The 19,286-nt window shown below is 38.3% G+C and overlaps 3 protein-coding genes and 1 long non-coding RNA gene across 7 annotated transcripts in view; 1 reads left to right on the top strand and 3 right to left on the bottom strand.

Annotated features, from left to right (window-relative positions):
- Positions 1-120: 120 nt before the first annotated feature.
- On the bottom strand, positions 121-5,363 carry frc (fringe connection). Of its 2 annotated transcripts, none has more exons than XM_065496265.1 (8): positions 5,223-5,363; positions 4,994-5,161; positions 4,657-4,930; positions 4,480-4,600; positions 4,357-4,424; positions 4,165-4,305; positions 3,099-3,524; positions 121-413 (listed from the first exon to the last, which is right to left on the bottom strand). In XM_065496265.1, exons 3-8 carry the CDS (start codon positions 4,824-4,826, stop codon positions 329-331), a joined length of 1,011 nt encoding a protein of 336 aa, XP_065352337.1. In that variant the 5' UTR covers positions 4,827-4,930; positions 4,994-5,161; positions 5,223-5,363; the 3' UTR covers positions 121-328. The 2 variants fall into 2 exon arrangements, with proteins under 2 accessions (XP_065352337.1, XP_065352336.1); XM_065496264.1 differs by having other exon boundaries at positions 4,998-5,161.
- Positions 1,301-2,134, top strand: LOC135946638 (uncharacterized). The gene is made up of 2 exons (XR_010575531.1): positions 1,301-1,551; positions 1,975-2,134. It is a non-coding gene; the product is annotated as an uncharacterized LOC135946638 (long non-coding RNA).
- A 755-nt stretch (positions 5,364-6,118) lies between the features above and the next one.
- On the bottom strand, positions 6,119-14,175 carry LOC135947410 (golgin subfamily A member 6-like protein 26). Its single transcript, XM_065496262.1, is given in 13 exon segments — positions 6,119-6,359; positions 10,099-10,310; positions 10,359-10,537; positions 10,740-10,843; positions 10,902-11,034; positions 11,091-11,287; positions 11,340-11,433; positions 11,495-11,580; positions 11,786-11,890; positions 12,863-12,995; positions 13,052-13,248; positions 13,301-13,394; positions 13,456-14,175. Coding segments are annotated over 13 exon segments (1,563 nt in total). The 5' UTR covers positions 13,481-14,175; the 3' UTR covers positions 6,119-6,355.
- A 959-nt stretch (positions 14,176-15,134) lies between these two features.
- The window catches only part of LOC135947409 (bromodomain-containing protein 8-like), a 64,996-nt gene continuing 60,844 nt past the window's right edge, over positions 15,135-19,286 (bottom strand). For all 3 annotated transcript variants that reach the window (XM_065496260.1, XM_065496259.1, XM_065496261.1), the window contains 8 exons: positions 17,176-17,343; positions 17,058-17,116; positions 16,743-16,997; positions 16,502-16,687; positions 15,816-16,045; positions 15,627-15,764; positions 15,400-15,577; positions 15,135-15,342 (listed from right to left, as the gene is read on the bottom strand). In XM_065496260.1, coding sequence (XP_065352332.1) covers positions 15,193-15,342; positions 15,400-15,577; positions 15,627-15,764; positions 15,816-16,045; positions 16,502-16,687; positions 16,743-16,997; positions 17,058-17,116; positions 17,176-17,343 — 1,364 coding nt within the window. In that variant the 3' untranslated portion in view covers positions 15,135-15,192. The remainder of the gene's footprint in view (positions 15,343-15,399; positions 15,578-15,626; positions 15,765-15,815; positions 16,046-16,501; positions 16,688-16,742; positions 16,998-17,057; positions 17,117-17,175; positions 17,344-19,286) is intronic.

Genomic DNA, 19,286 nt, shown 5'->3' with positions numbered 1-19,286 from the left:
TAGATCTACTGCCAATGTTATTAATTATTTTCTGGCATCTTTGAAGCGCAGGCATGAAGTCAAATAGCACTCTAATCTTACTGATTGAAACCTTAAATGTACTTAGAAAAAAACAACAAGTCTCGTTGCATCATCAAAGCTCATCTTTTAATTTTCACATTTCACAACTCTGACTTTGCAATCTTTGCATCCCATAAATAAAAGCCTTATTAACATGATAAATATTGTAGTTTGTTTTCCGACGGTGAAAGTATATTTTTTCTAAACACTATCCTGCATCTCCTGCAGTCAATCACACTGTGTATTTGTCCCTGGAAATGCTGTTGTGTCAAACAACACTGACCCCTTGGAGAGACTGAGGCGGGGGCGACGGCTTGAAGGTCACATACGCGTAGAGAAAACTACCAATTACACTGCAACAAAAACAAATCAATCAAATTAAATCATTCTTAAATTTATAATAACCCGCATAAAAAAATATAACCCAGGAATATCCGGAATAATCTTAGATTAATCAAAATTTACCCGAAAAAATTAATCCGAAAAAATGATCCTGGATTAATCCTGTATTAATTGAGATTAATCTATGAATGTTTAAGATCAATCTAGAGATTAATCTAAAAAAATATTCTCAAATTATTCTTTAGATCATTCTGAGATTAATCTAAAGAAATAATTTTTGGAATTTTCTTAGAATGAATCCAGATTAACCTTAAAATGTTTTAAAGTCAATCTAGAGATTAATTTACAAGAATATCCCTAGAATAATCCCAAAGGGGCAATTTGAATATAGTTAATAGAATATCCCCAGATTATTCTATGGATCATTCTGAGATTAATCCAAAAATATTTTTTTAATGTTCCAAGAATATTCTTTAAAAAACCCTAAAAGAGAATAACTTCGATATTTTTCTTAAAATTAAAAACAAAATTAAATATGAAACATAATTTAATCAAGAAAATTAACTGCCATATTGTTAAATAATATGAATAATATCACAAAAAATATTTTTCTAGGAAATATTTTGTAATTAAGTCGATGGATTATATTTTAATATTAAAACCTAAACCTTTTTCATTATCTGATACAAAATTATGATGCCTTTATTTTTCAAAGAATCTGCCCGGATTAAAAAGGGTAAAAATCATAAATGCGATTGAATAAATTAATTTCTTAACACAAAGAGTCTTATTTAATGCTACCGATAAACGGGCAAATATGAAAATAATGGTCAGAAGGACAAAAAAGGGTTAAAAGGCGATTTTAGTGTGCGCGTGGTAGCGGCGGCTGCACATGCATGCACGCACTTGCATGGAATGCCTGCTGCTGCTGCCTGCCTCTGTTGTGGAGCGGGGGAGGGGCGACGGGCGGTGGCAGCAGCAAGAGACTTACAAAATCCTGCCTCGCTCTCTTTGTCTAACGCGTCAACGGTCAACCGCCGTTCAAAGTTAAAGTTATTAACGGACGCAGGACGCCGGACGCCGCCAGTAAGGGACAACACGGACGTCCCGCAGACTTGGACGGATGGCCTGGATCTGGCGGTTAACAGGGTAAGTCCCATTTTATAGATTAGCGTCCAAAGAAATTAGAACAGATCGCGCAACTTTGAAATCCAACGGTTTTATTGTAAAATTACACTTTTCGCCGCTACTTATGCAGTTTTCGCCACCAATATTTTGATATGGGATCTTCTCCAGTCCTAAATGTTCTTAATTAGAACCCTATAAATAAGTTTGGGTGGCGGAAACTGTAAATCGGTGATGAAAAATGTAATTTTTCCACGTAAATCGCGGTCGCGTTTTTTGTACGCTTTCGAGAATTTTGATTACACATTACGATTCAATTGGCTTCGCTTGGAAAATGGAAAAATATTATGCATGAACTTGACATACTTCTACCTTCCATTTTCCAAGCACAGCTAATTGAAAAAAGCTTTTATTTATTTTTTTCTATGAGTCGCTCCCTTTTTTTAGCTTCAAGCCGTCCGCAGCTGTTTTGCACGACGGGAAAAGATACAATCGTTTAAGTTCTGCAGTTTGGGCTTCAAGATTGGCGGTGCTGGCATCGAATGAGAGAAAATTTTGTACCTGATATGATTAAAAACAAATAAATTTTAAAAATTTAACTGAATAAGTTTGTTATTATTTAAATAATTCCCAATTATATCGTAGTAATAGAAATAACAGATTTTGAAATATTCTAGGAACAATCTGAGGGTAATTTTAAGAATAATTTGGGGATAATTTTTGTCACAATCTATGTTAACCTTAAAATGATATTAGAATCACCTAAGAACATTCTTAGATTATCCTCAAAGAATAATCCAAAGTTAAGATTTGATACGCTAAATATTAATCCTAGAACAATCCAAAGATTAATCCATAAGTATATTCTGAGAATGTTCTAGGATCATTCTCTAGAGCTTTTTGAAACAAACCCCGGCAGAATAATCCTGGAACATTCTAAGGATATTCTCTTAAATTAATCTACAGATTAATCCAGTATCACGAAAAACCGTATCATAAGTTCATATATAATTAATTTTTTAGATTAATCCTGGGCGAAGTCGGTATATTCTTAGAACATTCTCAGGCGATATTTTTTTATGCGGGAAACATTAAAATAGCTGCTTCATTAAATACAAAAATATTTGACCCAAATATTGCCAGAAAAAAATTTAACTGCACGATTTTATCAACTTTTTATAATTGAAAATAATTTTCAGTGTTCCAAATATCATTTTTAAAAATAATTTTTAGCGAAGCCAGTTTAAACCGGATCTTAGCCACCTATATTGATTAAAATTAGGAAAGTAGCAAAATAATTCAAATATAAAACACCTTGAAGTACCTTGAATTTTAAAATTCTAAATTTAACATCAAAAATAAAATCAGTAGTAAACAACCTATTTAGCAATAAATTCAAACCAATATGAAAATAATAATAAGTTATGCCTGGTTTTAACCACCCTTGCTAAAACCAGCTGGTCAAAATCCAGAACATTTTAATTTTGTTTAAAAAAAATTGAAACGAATTGCAAACAAATAGTTTTGAGGGCTAATGAGAGCAATTATGCAATAAAATAGTCGAAACTGACCTGACATTGAGGCCCATGAAGTTTACAAAGGAGAAAATGTAGTCTCCGCCGATGATCATTCCCAAGTAGGTGATGCTAATGTTTTTCAAACACCCGATGATGGTAGTGGTGAGCGCTGAGTTGTGTTGCGTGCACAAAATCACTGTGTACGACAGAATGAAGCCCATGACGCAAGAGAGCAAGAACTGCACGAGGAACAGCGAGTCTCCCCAGTTGTCGTAGGCCAACGCGGCTTGCAGTTCGCCAGTGCCGTACGAAAGCAGGAACGTCGGCACCAGCATGAAGAGTGCGTTGTAGTAGAGCAGTCCGTATTTGCCCAGCTCCTTCGCGTCCAGCTTCTTTTTCATTATGACACCGTTTGTGGCAGTGAAGAAGTCGTTGACTAACACGAAAAAGTACCCTTGCATGTTGAACGCTAGGTCGTTGCTGAAATTCAATTAATTTGTTACTTGAAAATTTATACTACTGGAAATGGCATCAATTAATTTAAAATACAGTTTTGATTCTTCAGTTTTCGGAAAATTAATCACACATTTTTAATATCAATATGTTCAGGGTAGCAAAAAACCCGCATTTAAAAAACAAATGCAGGGCAGTGGTAAAAAGTAAAGAGTTTTTTAAATTTTTGCCAGTTTCTTGCAGGCCATGTTTGCACGTCAGTTTTCAATAATTTTCATGACCTTGACTTCTCTTGAAAAATTTTTAGAGCGAACGTTTTGGAGAAATTGAGGTAGCAAGAGGAAATTGAATGCACAGTGGAGGAAATATTGACCACTCCAACCGCAAATTTTAGATTTTCACAGGGGAAATGTGGAATAAATTAATTTCATGCATTTCTTGGGAAAGAACCGGGCGATAAGCAAATAATGCAACCCTGAATATGTTTGACAAAAATGAGGCTTCAAAACTTGATTTTAAAAGTATTAACCACGTACAATTCCTGAAAGATTGTATTCCTTTCTAGCTCCACACCGTTGAATTAAAAAACTCTCGAAGATAAGTCAGAGAGATGCTCAAAAAAATTACAAAATATGTTTTCCTGATATACACATAATATGATTTTTACCTAGCAGCAACAATCGCACCAGCGATCATGGTGTAAACGGAAACTTGAATGGCAAGACTAGGTTTAATGTTGAGAATGTAGAGCTCGGCTATCATGGTCATCAAAATTGAAAACCTCCGAAGCACAGTAAACATAGGAAGACTGAAACAAATCAAATTAACCTCAAGACCGAAAACATTTTCATCATTTCACCTTAATTTTTGCGTTCCTGCTAATCCAAAGATCATGTTGCCGATATAGATTAGCGGCAAGGGCCAAATCTTAAACGTAAAAATAGAATTAAATGTGAGAAAAAAATAACGCAAAATTTTCCACCTTTTTGAACGTGTCCCTGGCGAAGTCTGGAAACTGGATAATTCTGAGTCTCTTTCCAACGAAGAGAACAACCACAGTCGCAATCATCTGTCCCATGCCCAAAAATTGCACCGAAGGAAATCTGCAAAAACAAATAATCTAGAAACCTTTCTTTCAATTTTTTTAATAAATTTATACTTGTACGTGGTGAGCACAGTCTTGTTTACAACTGTGATCATGAATGAAGCAACTCCGTATAACACAGCCGACATGATTTTTTTCCATTGATTCAATGAATTTGCGTTGCTGTGCTTTGTCCGCTCGCTTGATCCCATCAGCGGCGCCGAGTCAGCTTCGGAGCCAGTCATCTTGAGGTCGCTTACTGTGTCAAGGTTCTCAGGATGATTGATTACTCGCGTTACCACAAACTATTGTAGTGGGAGCACGACAAATCCTTCGGAGTTTCAGAGAGCTGGAAGAATTTTACAACATGTTAAAAGTTAAAACGCTCCACGTAGACACTCATTATACACACATACACAATTGCAAAGCTTCATTTTCCTGATGTTTTCCCTTGGGGCGGGAGAGAGATAGTAAAACGTGAAATGTTATATTTGCATTAAGAAAAATTGTACGTAATGCAAATGAAGCTCTCAAAGTTTTGCGGCTTTTCAGGCTGCTCAACAAACTGGCAGCATGCTTCCTGAAAATAAGACAACTTATAATCAACAGAGCCGATGGTATTATCATTTAAAGGACAGTACCTTTTCATTCAATGCAGATTTGCTGCTTTTGTTTTTTCGACTGACGTACGTGTACACTTGAGGCAGAGTTGAATCCTTTCCTCGTTCTCGACCTCTGCTTCTGCTGTTTTGATACTGGCGCTGTGCTCCACTGGAGATACACGGCGCTGAGTACCAAAACAAATAGGGTGTTTGCTAAGGAGTTAAGAAGTTATTTACTAACAGAAAAGCGGGACGTACAGGACTATTATTATATTACGAGAATGCTTGGTGGTATTTATCTTGAGAATAATCAGGATAATTCTTATCAAACTTAAAATATAACACAGGATCCCATTTTTCTGTATGTTTTTCAAGAGATAGCTTACAGTGCATATCAAAAATATTATCGTCACGTTCTCCGAAAACATTAAAACTTATAAAAAGAATGAAAATAACAATGAATAAAAAAAATGCATAATAATGGTATCTACGGGATTATCAATATAATCCACGATTTCTTTGTCTTCAACAGTCTTTAAAGTTTGAAAGTTTGCTTTTTACAAATTCTTTAAAAATTTTGCACTTATACTTGCAAAGAGAATTTTTTAAGATTTTAGGTTTTCAATGGTATGAACAATTATGCCGTTTAAATTTCATAAAAATAAAAAAAATGAAAGCGCGAAAAGTTCACAAGCCGTTCAAACGGTGAAGCACTCCTTTTTTAACAAAATCTCGATAAAAAAATAAGGGAATTTCATTCGCGATATCATCAATCCAACTAAATTACATGATAGCAAGTTGTGGAATAACATCATAGCGAAATTATTTAATCAAATGAATTAAATTTGATAGCAATTCATATCTTTTATTGATGTCCTCTAATGAATTTTTAGTTGGGAATGTGTAATGAAGATTTTTTAAAACTATAGACATAATAATTTTGACAAAGATTAATCATTTATTGAGTTTCATTATAGACATACACAGCGAAATCAATAAACCACTATTAAACTACGATTCTTCGTCTGACGAGTCACTGAAGAAGGTGACAAACTTCTTTTTTGTTGGTGGAGCCGATTCGTCTACTGACACATCGTGACGTTTGCTTCCTTATATCGTTTCCCACTTGCTGGACTTGCTCATCAGTAAATGCTAATAAGCCATTATATCTTTTACCTACATTTTAAAAAAAAAAATAAATGTTAGTCCGTACTTGGTGCCTATCATTTATTTATTTTTTTTTCGGTTCGACTATTTTTAAATTAGAATTTTTGGCCTTTTTCTCGGTCTAGCTAATAGTTACTAACTGCAGTACTGTAAAATAATATTACGACCTGGTCGCGGCAAAATACGGATTTTTCCTGCGACCGGGTTTCAGTATTAAAAATACTATATATTTTGGCCAATTTTTATGTGTGTGAAACCTAACTAATCGGCGACGAAACAGCCGAAATTGACCAGTTTAGCATTAAAACTTGATGTGATAAACTTGTGAAAATCTGGGGTTCCCGACTTTTAGTATTTTGAAATTATGTTTTTCGTAAAATAATTTTCTAAAACAAATTATTTATGCCTTATAAAAGCTTTTATAACCTCGCACAAGGAGGTAGAGAGAAGGAAGCTGATCGGTAGGGATGTGCAAAAATAGTCGATTTGGCAAAGAAATAATCGATTATTATAGTCGGAAATTCAGAGACAAATAATCGGTTTTATAATCGGTTTCTAGTCAAATAATCTATCAAAGAATCGGTTTCATATGTGGTTTCCTGTTCCTATATAGGCGATAAATTATATATTTTTCTATGCTTAATTTTTTATTTGAAAAGCAAAAGAAGTTCGTTAAGGATATTAAAATTTGTAACATTTTGCTGAAAACAATTTTAAATTTTCATATCACTATTAGCTCTTGTGGAAAGTTTTAATCGTGTTGAAGTATTTTTAGACAGTTAAAATTTAATTAAAGTCGCACAGATAGGTCAAAATACTTAAACAAAAATAATTGTTTGAGTGAAAAAGTTAAAGTAGAACTTTCAACTAACAGTCCGCTAAAGATTAAATATTTTTGCATTGTTGGCTCTATATTGTTTTGGGGACTAAGCAAATTCTACAATGAGCAATAATGAAATCAGGTCTGTCAAACAATTAAAGTTCAGATATTGCCTAACTGCTTGCATGACAAATTATAGAGTTTGTCAAAGAGTTTTTCGCTTAAAGAGGAATGATACTGCAAAAGCCTGGAAAATGTTTGTTGCCAATACATAAACTCGTCCCTTAGGATTCAGTTAAAGCCTATATTGACCTAGGAAGCACTGTAATTTTTTGAGAAAATTGGCTGGAAAGTTAGCGTGCTTTTCAAATGGTAATGGCTGTCTCCTTACTTGAAATCCGATTTAATTTCAAAACCAAGAGTTTCCCCAATAAGTGGCATACACCTTTGGACAGATCTCGACGAGAGGAATCGGAATATGCCAAGAAAATATGTTCAAGCACTGTAAATTTTGGAGAAAATTGGCAAAATGATTGACTTTTTATTGTAGGAAGGTCAATTTTTTGCTATTGCAAATTGTTGAACAAATTGTTAATCGATCAATTGTTTATGGCATCCAACAATTTAAATAGTTTTCAATTGTTGCCCACAATCATTCCACTTTAATTTTGATCCCTTTCGTCACGATCTGTCCAATTAATGGTACATATGTGATTTATGATCTAAATTCCTCTTCTTGTGAAATAAACTATGATTTCAAATCAAAATATTGATTAGACAATTTAAACATTTAGGCAATAGGACTTAAATGCAAGCTTAAAAGCCGATTTTCTCACAAATTTGGAATTAATTTAAGCTTTTCTCTAATTATGGGTAAATATAAAAATATTTTTAGTTATACTTTAAGTAACAACAACTTTCTGCAACTGGTTACCTCATGCGGTCCTTACAAATTATTACATTGCAAATCAATCATTGCTCACGTACATTACTGTTAAAAGATAAAAATGTTAAAATTTGAGCTATTAAAGTAATAACTACTGTATATTTAAATGATTCATTGTTTAAAAATTATCTGTTTTGCAAGATTCCTTTAAAAATTTGCTTTGGCAACCTCTCTGATGCTTAAAACACTGTTGCACGTTCGCGGATTGCGTGGTTTTAATTAAAAAATCGACACAACAGGCCAAATGCGAAATTTATTTCCGCGCTTTTTCACACCGAATTCGTCTATTTATCATGAAAATTGAAAGAGCTAGGTAAGTTTCGCGCGCGCGCGCACGACGCTACCTGTTGTAAATTCCTTCACACAGAGGGAGCGCCGATCAGCTTCCCTCGCCCCGCCTCCTTGACCGAGGTTATATAAGCTTTGGGCAACCGGAAGGACGCCGTGGTCGTATATCGGCATCACCCCCACACACACCTCCCTCGCGTTTTTCCGCGTTTTTTTCGAGTTTCTCTCATTTTTGAGTTTTCCGCTTTTTGCCCATGTCCTGCCAGAAGCGTTTTCCGTCCGGCGAGTATCAAAAGTACTTGCGGGACGTGGATCGCATCAGGCGACATGGCATAAAGCGTCCTTCCGACAGCAGATGTAGGATAAGGGTGTCGCGAGGCGATTTGCTCAAATGCCCCGGAACCAAGGCCCAAGCGGTCGGAGCCGACTTCGCAATGGGAGCCGGCTTGGCGTTGCACACGAGGCAACTGGCACGCTGGCAACCCAAAGTGTTGCGGCAACGACATCCGCGGGCAGACCTTGGTTACGTGGCGGCTGAGCTAATGCCGGACAACACCACGATGCTTCTCTGCGTGTCGAAGCCGCGTTCGACACAGAAGCTGCACCACGATCCAGATGGCCATATTGGCGGCGTGCACCTCATGATTGCCGGTCTGGCGCGTTATGCGCGGCAGAACGACATTCGAGAGTTGTATTTGCCGCGAATATGTTCCGGCTTGGATGGTGTTGACCAGGACTTTGTTCTGGAACTGCTTCACCGTGCGTTTGCAAGCCAGCGGATCACGATCCACGTGCTTGACTTCGCTCGTGTGGCGCCGCGTCCCCGAGCACGAAGACCTTCAAGGTTTGCTTGAAGGCATCCTCCCCTCCCATTATCGGCCCTTTTAAGGGCCCGGCCTTGCAAAAGGCCGAAAAAAATAATTCAATAATAGCCCTTGCCCCACAAAGTTAAACGTGATTCCCTGAGGGCGACCTGCTGCACGCATTTTTTAAAAATATCGATCGATACTGGGTGATAAATCTATATCGCACAGTGTTAAAGGACAGGGAAATGTCGATATATTGCCCAGTATTGACCGACAGGTTTCCGGACTCCGTTGCAGCCGTTCCCTCCCCTGAAAACAATATGGCGGACCCTACGGCCCCAGCCGCACGCACAAAAAAACTGTTGCTTCTCATCCACTGGGTCGCGAGCAAACACAGATTACGAAATAGGCCAACATAGTCATTTCAGCAAGAAAATTTGATCGATCTCGTCCCCCACACTTAATTTGGAGTAATATACGATAATTTCAGAATTTTCTTAACTTTAACACACCTTTTATGGGGCATAATTTTTTTTAAAAAATTATTTTACGAAATATCATTTCAAAATACTAAAATTCGGGAACCCCAGATTTTCACAGGTTTAACGCATCAAGTTTTAATGCTAAACTGGTCTATTTTGGCTGTTTCGTCGCCGATTACTTAGGTTTCATGGACATAAAAATTGGTCGAGTTAATAGTCTCGTAATTTTTTAATTCCGAAACCCGGTTGAAGCAAAAATCTCTTATTTACCGCGACCAGGATGCAATAATATTTTACAGTACTGCACTTACTAATTATTAGCTAGACTGAGAAATAAGCCAAAATTCTAATTTAAATATCGTCAAACCGAAAAAAAATAAATGATAGGCATCAAGTACGGACAAACCTCATCCCTGCAGCTGGCTGTTGTTGTTGTTGTTGTTGTTGCTGCTGCTGCTGCTCAGTACCTGCCACAGAACTAGAGGCCAAGCTGGACACAACTGGCAGGAAAGAAGCGACGTCTCTCTTGACAGGTGTGGACGTGGCCAACAGACTGCCAATGGTTGGTTTGCCACTCGTCTGTCGCTGCGCCATTATGACAGAATGAAAAATTGACGACTGAGAAGGACGTTGGCTTGCTTGTATATTTATATTGCTTTTCAGTACCTGAGAGACCGTGGCAGTGCTCTGGAGCATGTGGGTGAGCAGGGGCGACGTTGGGGTCGCAGGCGTCGGCTTTTGCTCCTCGGACAGCTGCTCAACAGAAATGCCTTCGCTCAGCACGCTGTCCTGCGAGATTTCAGCGTCGCTGCTCGCGCTCATCTCCAGTGTCTTCTTTCTCAAGACTGTGGTAAATGAATCGGTTTAAAATAATGCATGAAAATAAATCAATTAAATGCAAAAATAAGAGAAAGCCAATATATTGATTAGTTAAAAAAATAAACCCACATAATTATTTTCAACCATTAATTTTTATATCTCCCAAAAAATGTTTCTTTCAAACAATTTAAAAAAAACATTTAAATCTCTGAATTAAATTAATATTACATGAATGTGGTCGCCAGGCTCGTTGAATCTCGTTGATTTTTTCTTCCCTCTCTTTCAACCAGATTTTATGCTGCTTTTTCTTTTCTTCCTCCTGTTTAGCTTCCCTGTTGGCACATGAATTTTGCATTTATATTCTGATTAATCATTTTAAATAGAATTTACTCATCCATCTTAGCTATCATCTTGTCAAGGTACTCCTCTGACGCGTTTACACTGACTTTTATATACTCTTGTTTCGTCTTTGCATACTGCTTCTTCACGTTCTCCATCGCAGCCTGCAATTCCTCCAGCCTCTCTGCAAATCCAAAACCAGTAAAAATTCAAAATTCTGCCCGCTCAGTGGAAACTCACGAGACCGGAGCTTCTCAACAATAAGCTCGCCTGGAGTAAAAGGCTTTGATTCCTCGTCCTTGTCGCCTCTCCGGCGTTTGGGAACCTAGACATTCTCCAGCAGTTTCTCGTACTGAAGGGCGCAGTTCTTTTGAGAGAACCAATCGTTCGGTCTGTCCTTCTCTCCGTACGGTTTGATGGCCCTGCTCACAGATGCCCTAAAAATCCAATGGGTTTTAAACTGCACAAGAGACAACCAAGGAGACAAACCAATTTTGGTCCCCACTGCGAAGGACCGATGATGCCAATGCAAGTTGTTCACGAATGGACCACTGATCGACATGTAGCCGCTTCAGTTTTAGAGCTAAAAAGTTCCAAATATTTCCAATGAGCGATTTATAATATCCCAAATTATATGTACTCACTCTCCTCCATTGAAAATTTGTGCATGGTTAAGTGCCCTATGGTTGCTGTTTGCTCGCGCTCATCTCCAGTGTCTTCTTTCTCAAGACTGTGATAAACGAATCAGTTTAAAATAATGCATGAAAATAATTCAATTTAATGCAAAAATAAGAGACAGCCAAAAATATATTGATTAGATAAAAAAATAAACCCACAGAATTATTTTCAACCATTAATTTTTATATCTCCCTTAAAAATGTTTCTTTCAAACAATTTAAAAAAACATTTAAATCTCTGAATTAAATTAAAATTACATGAATGGCGTCGCCAGGCTCGTTGAATCTTGTTGATTTTTTTCTTCCCTCTCTTTCAACCTGATTTTATGATGCTCTTTCTTTTCTTCCTCCTGTTTAGCTTCCCTGTTGGCATATGAATTTTGCGTTTATATTCTGATTAATCATTTTAAATAGAATTTACTCATCCATCTTAGCTATCATCTTGTCAAGGTACTCCTCTGACGCGTTTACACTGACTTTTATATACTCTTTTTTCGTCTTTGCATACTGCTTCTTCACGATCTCCATCGCAGCCTGCAATTCCTCCAGCCTCTCTGCAAATCCAACACCAGTAAAATTTCGAAATTCTGCCCGCTCAGTGGAAACTCACGAGACCGGAGCTTCTCAACAATAAGCTCGCCTGGAGTAAAAGGCTTTGATTCCTCGGCCTTGTCGCCTCTCCGGCGTTTGGGAGTCTCGACATTCTCCAGCAGTTTCTCTTACTGAAGGGCGCAGTTCTTTTGAGAGAACCAATCGTTCAATCTGTCCTTCTCTCCGTACGGTTTGATGGCCCTGCTCACAGATGCCCTAAAAATCCAATGGGTTTTAAACTGCACAAGAGACAACCAAGGAGACAAACCAATTTTGGTCCCCACTGCGAAGGACCGATGATGCCAATGCAAGTTGTTCGCGAATGGACCACTGATCGACATGTAGCCGCTTCAGTTTTAGAGCTAAAAAGTTCCAAATATTTCCAATGAGCGATTTATAAAATCCCAAATTATATGTACTCACTCTCCTCCATTGAAAATTTGTGCATGGTTAAGTGCCCTATGGTTGCTGTTTGCTCGCGCTCATCTCCAGTGTCTTCTTTCTCAAGACTGTGGTAAAGAATCGGTTTAAAATAATGCATGAAAATAATTCAATTTAATGCGAAAATAAGAGACAGCCAAATATATATTGATTAGTTAAAAAAATAAACCCACAGGATTATTTTCAACCATTAATTTTTATATCTCCCAAAAATTGTTTCTTTCAAACAATTTAAAAAACCTTCCCTGTTGGCACATGAATTTTGCGTTTATATTCTGATTAATCATTTTAAATTGAATTTACTCATCCATCTCAGCTATCATCTTGTCAAGGTACTCCTCTGACGCGTTTACACTGACTTTTATATACTCTTGTTTCGTCTTTGCATACTGCTTCTTCGCGTTCTCCATCGAAGCCTGCAATACCTCCAGCCTCTCTGCAAATCCAACATCAGTAAAATTTCAAAATTCTGCCCGCTCAGTGGAAACTTACGAGACCGGAGCTTCTCAACAATAAGCTCGCCTGGAGTAAAAGGCTTTGATTCCTCGGCCTTGTCGCCTCTCCGGCGTTTGGGAGTCTCGACATTCTCCAGCAGTTTCTCGTACTGAAGGGCGCAGTTCTTTTGAGAGAACCAATCGTTCGGTCTGTCCTTCTCTCCGTACGGTTTGATGGCCCTGCTCACAGATTCCCTAATAATCCAATGGGTTTTAAACTGCACAAGAGACAACCAAGGAGACAAACCAATTTTGGTCCCCACTGCGAAGGACCGATGATGCCAATGCAAGTTGTTCACGAATGGACCACTGATCGACATGTAGCCGCTTCAGTTTTAGAGCTAAAAATTTCCAAATATTTCCAATGAGCGATTTATAAAATACCATAGTATATGTACTCACTCTCCTCCACTGAAGCTTTGTGCATGGTTAAGCGCCGTATGGATGCTGTTTGCTCGACTCAATCTTAAAATTTACACAATCATGTATGCATAAATATCCTCTTTTACCGGAATAGATTGCGTGGATGTGCGATTTTCACATGAAAGAATCTCACTGAAAATGATGAGTGCCGGCAAGACCGCTGAAAAAGAAAATGTTTACAAATTGTATGCAGGTGTCAGTTAGAAATTGTCAGATATACCAAAAATTCATTGTTTCCTTGGGGAACGTGTATTTAATTTATTATTAATTAATTGAAACCTGCAGATGGTGCTGTTTAAATGAAGTTCATCAAGTTCCTCCTTGTCAGGGCACCAAACGCATGCGCGAAAAAATCTAAATGTATCCCCAAGGATCTCTGGTGAAAGCCCGCGACGTTGGCTTAAATTATTTAATGCACTTCTTTCGCAGAAAATCGGTTAAAAAGATTGTAAAACGTGAAATGTTATGTATGCATTAAGAAAAATGATAATGCAAATGAAGCTCTCAAAGTTTTTCGGCTTTTCAGGCTGCTCAAGACACTATGGCAGCATAATATGCTTCCTGAAAATAAGACACTTTATAATCAACAGAGCCGATGATATTACATATCATTTAAAGGACGCAGTACCTTTTCATTCAATGCAGATTTGCTGCTTTTTTTAACTGACGTAGGTGTGCACTTGAGGCAGAGAAGGCAGAGTATCGAATCCTTATTTATGTCGCTCTCGGCCTCTGCTGTTTTGTTTTGATACTGGCGTTAGAGCACCACTGGAGATACACACAGGGCGCTGGGTATCAACACAAAATTGGATGCTTGCTAAGGAGTTAAGAAGTTATTTACTTGGAAATACGCCGCGACGTGTGGTACTGGATGAGAATGCTGGTTGTTTTTCTATTTTGGGTACAAATTCTTATTAAACTGAAAAATACAACATGGGATTTCATTTCTATATGTTTTTCAACAGATGGCTACTGATACGTGTACAGAACGTATTAAAAATAGTATCATATCGCGTTCTTCAAAATAATAAAATCTTTTAAAAAGAATGAAAAATAAAATATTAAATGGGATTTACGAGTGTTTCTAATTATTCTCAGTGACATTTCTTAGTCTTAAAAATTCTTTCTAGTTTGGACGATTGCTTTGGGAATTATGAAAATTTCTTTGCACATCTTGCCAAAAGAATTTTCCAAATATTGATCAAGATCATACATTTTCAAGGGTATTATGCCGTTAAATATTAAGAAAAACTAAAGCCAGAAAGCTCTCACTATCAGTTCTCGCAAGTCGGTGAAACAGTGAAGCAATTTCCGCAATTTCGTCTTTTTTTTAAATAAAAAAATTCCACCAGAAGGGAAAATAACCTCATAATTTGCACTCTGTTGGATGGATCGAGAATGAGAGAGGAATCAAAATCAAGCATAACATGGACAGACACCTTCAAATTTGTTTAAGTAGATGTATTGTTCTTACTTGGTCCAGATTTGATTATTGCACGTTGTGGATATACGATGTTTTCCTAAAAAAATACTCAATCAATTCAAAGAAATTAATTTTGCTACAAATATTCTTTGATCATGTCCTCTAATGAATTTAGAGTTGGAAATGCGTTCCAAAAATTTTGTACAACAATACATAATCATTTAAACAAAGAACACTATTTTATTGAGTTTTATTATGGAAATACACAGCGAAATCAATAAACCACTATTAAACTACGATTCTTCGTCTGACGAGTCACTGAAGAAGGTGACAAACTTCTTTTTTGTTGGTGGAGCCGATTCGTCTACTGACACATCGTGGCGTTTGCTTCCTTCTCTCGTTTCCCGCTTGTTGGACTTGCTCTCTTGGGCAGCAGCATACACCTCAAGTCAATAAAAGAACTTTAATAAAAGGTAAAGAGAAATAAACACGGTCGTCACCTGGAATTCCTCCTGACAGTCCTTTTGCATTTCAATCGCCATTTGCGCAATGTTGTGGTTACTTGGGTTGTACATGACTGCGTTCATGAAAATCAGCCGCACGTCTCTTTGGAACGCCTCGGCAGATGTCACGTTTCCAAGCTCAATGTTCTTTTTAATCGTGCACAAGTCCATCGGCCTGCAATATTTTGTTTGTTTAAAATATTCTAATTATTATTAGAATTCACCTCAAAACCACGGTCCTATAACCTGCAACCATTTCATTTGTGATTGGTTTGAGGAAAATCGACGCGTTCTTGTGTGCGGCGATTTGATCCCAAATCAGCAGCATGGCCTTCTTGAACGATTTGTTCTTCTCGTCGTCACTAAAAACAGTAGATTAAAAACAGGAATCAAATTCAATTATCGACACATACACAGACACTGGGCTGTTTGGCATGGATTCGTCCGTCACGCTCTGCGCCGATTGTGAAATGGTCTGCCTTCTAAGCAAATTTCTCTTTGTCCTTGCTGGATATGTTTGAATATTGACCGGCCGTGGCTTGTAATCATCATCCGATGACTCTTCAATCTCTGATTCCTTTTCCTCCTCCACAACCTCCTTAGGTTCAGGCTTCTTTGTCTGAACAGCAGGCGCAGGTAGGACCTTGGAATGCAAATTAAGTAATTCATGTAAAATTTGAATTGATTATTGCTATTACACATAAAATTTGTATATTTTGTTAACTGTACCAATTGAATTTTATAATCTAAAATTTTCATTCAGTTACAGAAGATAAAACTTTATTAGTTCAAAATAAAAAATACAGTGAAATCTTATTCAACCGAGAAATTTAAAGATTTTAAAGAAAATTTATGGTTAATCTCTTCCTGCATTAAGTGTAAAAACGGTAAAAACAGCATTTTTTCACTTTAAGATTGAAATAAAATTTCAAATCAAACTTTTCCAGCATGTCAGAAAACGCTAATGAGCCAGCATATCTTTTTCCTACATTTTAAATACTTATTTAAAAATAAAAATTTAACATCTTGCGAATTCAGAAAATTGCATAAAATAGAATGAAACAAATCAAGGGTGTTCTTGAAAGAGAAAGAAACCCACCTCCTCTTTCGCCTCAGCAGGTTTTTCAGGCTCCACCACCTTTGCAGGAATGTTAGCAACAACCACCTCAGGAGCAGCAATTTTTTCTGCTTCGGGAGCAGGCTTTAATGTAACCTCCACTTCCTCCACGACCGATTTTTCTTGTTCAGCTTTTTCCGGCACTTCAGGTTCAGGTTCCTTTTTGTCCTGAAGCAAAGAATGTTTTAAACCATGAACACTGTTTAAATTTAATTTAAAATGCCTGGGGAACAACTTCTGCTTCTTCCACCTTGACGACCTGCTCCTCCTCTGTCGTCGCTTCTGGAGTGATTTTCGTTTCCACTGCTGCAAGGGTTGGTTGCACCTCGATTGCGGGAATGGCCACCGGAGGGGAAGGGTAGAACTGACCTATCTCTCCCTGCTGCTTTTTCGCTTCGGCCGCCTCCTCAACCTCCTCAATCAGCTCCACCACGTCTTGCGGCAGCTCTTCCAGCACATTGGTCTGACTATTATCAACCTGTAAAGAAAAATTAACGTCCTGAAGACATAGGGTAATTTAAATTATATCTGCACTGACCGCATTTCGATCAAACTTCTGCAGTTGCTCTTCGAATTCCTTGCTGCTCTCGACGGTCGCTGGATGAGAAAAAGAAAATAGTTAGAAAGGAGGATGTTGTACATTTCATCCATCTTACATTGCAAAACAGGAAGGGAGGTGGAAGAGCTGGTGTCTGTGTGCGGCAATGGTTTGGCTGCAATTAATCCTTGAGAGTCGACCGCATCGCTGGTGGATGGAAGCTCGGGAAGAGGCGTCCCAGGGATGCTCGGTGGCAGTTCTAACAGCATCGATAGAGTTGGAGCACCTGAAACAACAAACTCGTGTTTATATTTTTATTAAAAATGCCTTGATTGATTTAGAGCAATTTAAATTTCATGCATATGACAAACCATGTAATAGAGAGTATGAAAAATTATTTCTTGCAAAATTGGTCTAAGAAAGCTTTATAATATCTAGTCCTGTGCCGGTTTCATTTTAAACAGTATAAAATGTTGCATTTTTTGAGTGAAATAAATTTTTTCAGAAACGAAAAAAGCAGTGTTTGTGATTTTTGGGGCAGTTTAAGATATTTATTTAAGATATCAAAATATATAATATATAAATTAAATTCCTTAGGAATTGACTTAGTAGTGCACTACCGCAGGTTCAGAGGTGGATAAGCTCAAGTCTTGCCATTCGCGTTTGCTTATACCCTGCACGACCAGATGAGGGCTAATATCTGAGATTCGAAATAGGGTAGCTTCATTCAAAAAAGCTCAACTTTTTAGTTTTGTATTTCTAGAAAAAGATGTGTTTGAGATTAATACTTTTGGGAGCTACCAGGGTAGTCCCTGAGTAAGCGAAAGGTGCTCATATAAAGGTAAATTTGCCCATTTTCGCATTTTTGCCATTAAACGATGTGCAAATCTTGCAGGTCGATCAAATACAGAGCCTGTCAGGCATCGTTAAAGTAGTTAAACATTCTTCCTTCATTACTATGCCAATACGCTGCGCCGTTGCGATTTTTGGTTCTATCTGTTTGAGATCCGAATCGAAAATGAAACCTAGCGGCGGATAATGGCAACGTAACCTTCACAGAAAATAGCAACGCTGGGCGTAAGGCTGGCACTGAACAGTGTTTCAAGTTCGAGCTAAAAAATGGTGACGTAATTCGCCCCCTAGCTGCCTTTTTCAAACCCCCAAAATTCGATACTCCAATTGGGTCGATTAACGCTAGTTCAAGTTCATCGCTGAATGTAATAATCATCAATTTAATTCGATAATTTAGCCAAAACAATGAGCAACAAAAGAAACGTGATTCCTCCCAAAGAGGCGCCACGTTCGTGCCCCCGTCGAGGGTTGTGGGAACATATATTTAAGAAATAAATCTTTGAGGGTCTGAAAGAACTCGACGAGGTGCATCTAAGGAACTGCGTAAAATAAAAATAGGATAATTCGGGCCCGAGAAATTAGCTCCCAAAATTTAACATTTGCACCACGAGAACCTTCCCAAGAGAATAAAAGTATTTAAGGGTCGAAATTAAAAAATCGACACAACAGGCCCAATGCGATTTTATTTCTGCGCTTTTTCACACCGAATTCGTCCATTTATCATGAAAATTGAAAGAGCTAGGTAAGTTTCGCGCGCGCGCACGACGCTACCTGTTGTAAATTCCTTCACACAGAGGGAGCGCCGATCAGCTTCCCTCGCCCCGCCTCCTTGACCGAGGTTATATAAGCTTTGGGCAACCGGAAGGACGCCGTGGTCGTTTATCGACATCACTCCCACACACACCTCCCTCGCGTTTTTCCGCGTTTTTTTCGAGTTTCTCTCATTTTCGAGTTTTCCGCTTTTTGCCCATGTCCTGCCAGAAGCGTTTCCCGTCCGGCGAGTACCAAAAGTACTTGCGGGACGTGGATCGGATCAGGCGACACGGTATCAAGCGTCCTTCCGACAGCAGATGTAGGATAAGGGTGTCGCGAGGCGATTTGCTCAAATGCCCCGGAACCAAGGCCCAAGCGGTCGGAGCCGACTTCGCAATGGGAGCCGGCTTGGCGTTGCACACGAGGCAACTGGCACGCTGGCAACCCAATGTGTTGCGGCAACGACATCCGCGGGCAGACCTTGGCTACGTGGCGGCTGAGCTAATGCCAGACAACACCACGATGCTTCTCTGCGTGTCGAAGCCGCGTTCGACACAGAAGCTGCACCACGATCCAGATGGCCATATTGGCGGCGTGCACCTCATGATTGCCGGCCTGGCGCGT

Source organism: Cloeon dipterum, chromosome X (assembly GCF_949628265.1).
Source record: "Cloeon dipterum chromosome X, ieCloDipt1.1, whole genome shotgun sequence".
Lineage (NCBI taxonomy): Eukaryota > Metazoa > Arthropoda > Insecta > Ephemeroptera > Baetidae > Cloeon > Cloeon dipterum.
The sequence above is the reverse complement of the archived record's forward strand: the minus strand, read 5'-3'. Positions and strand labels throughout refer to the sequence as shown.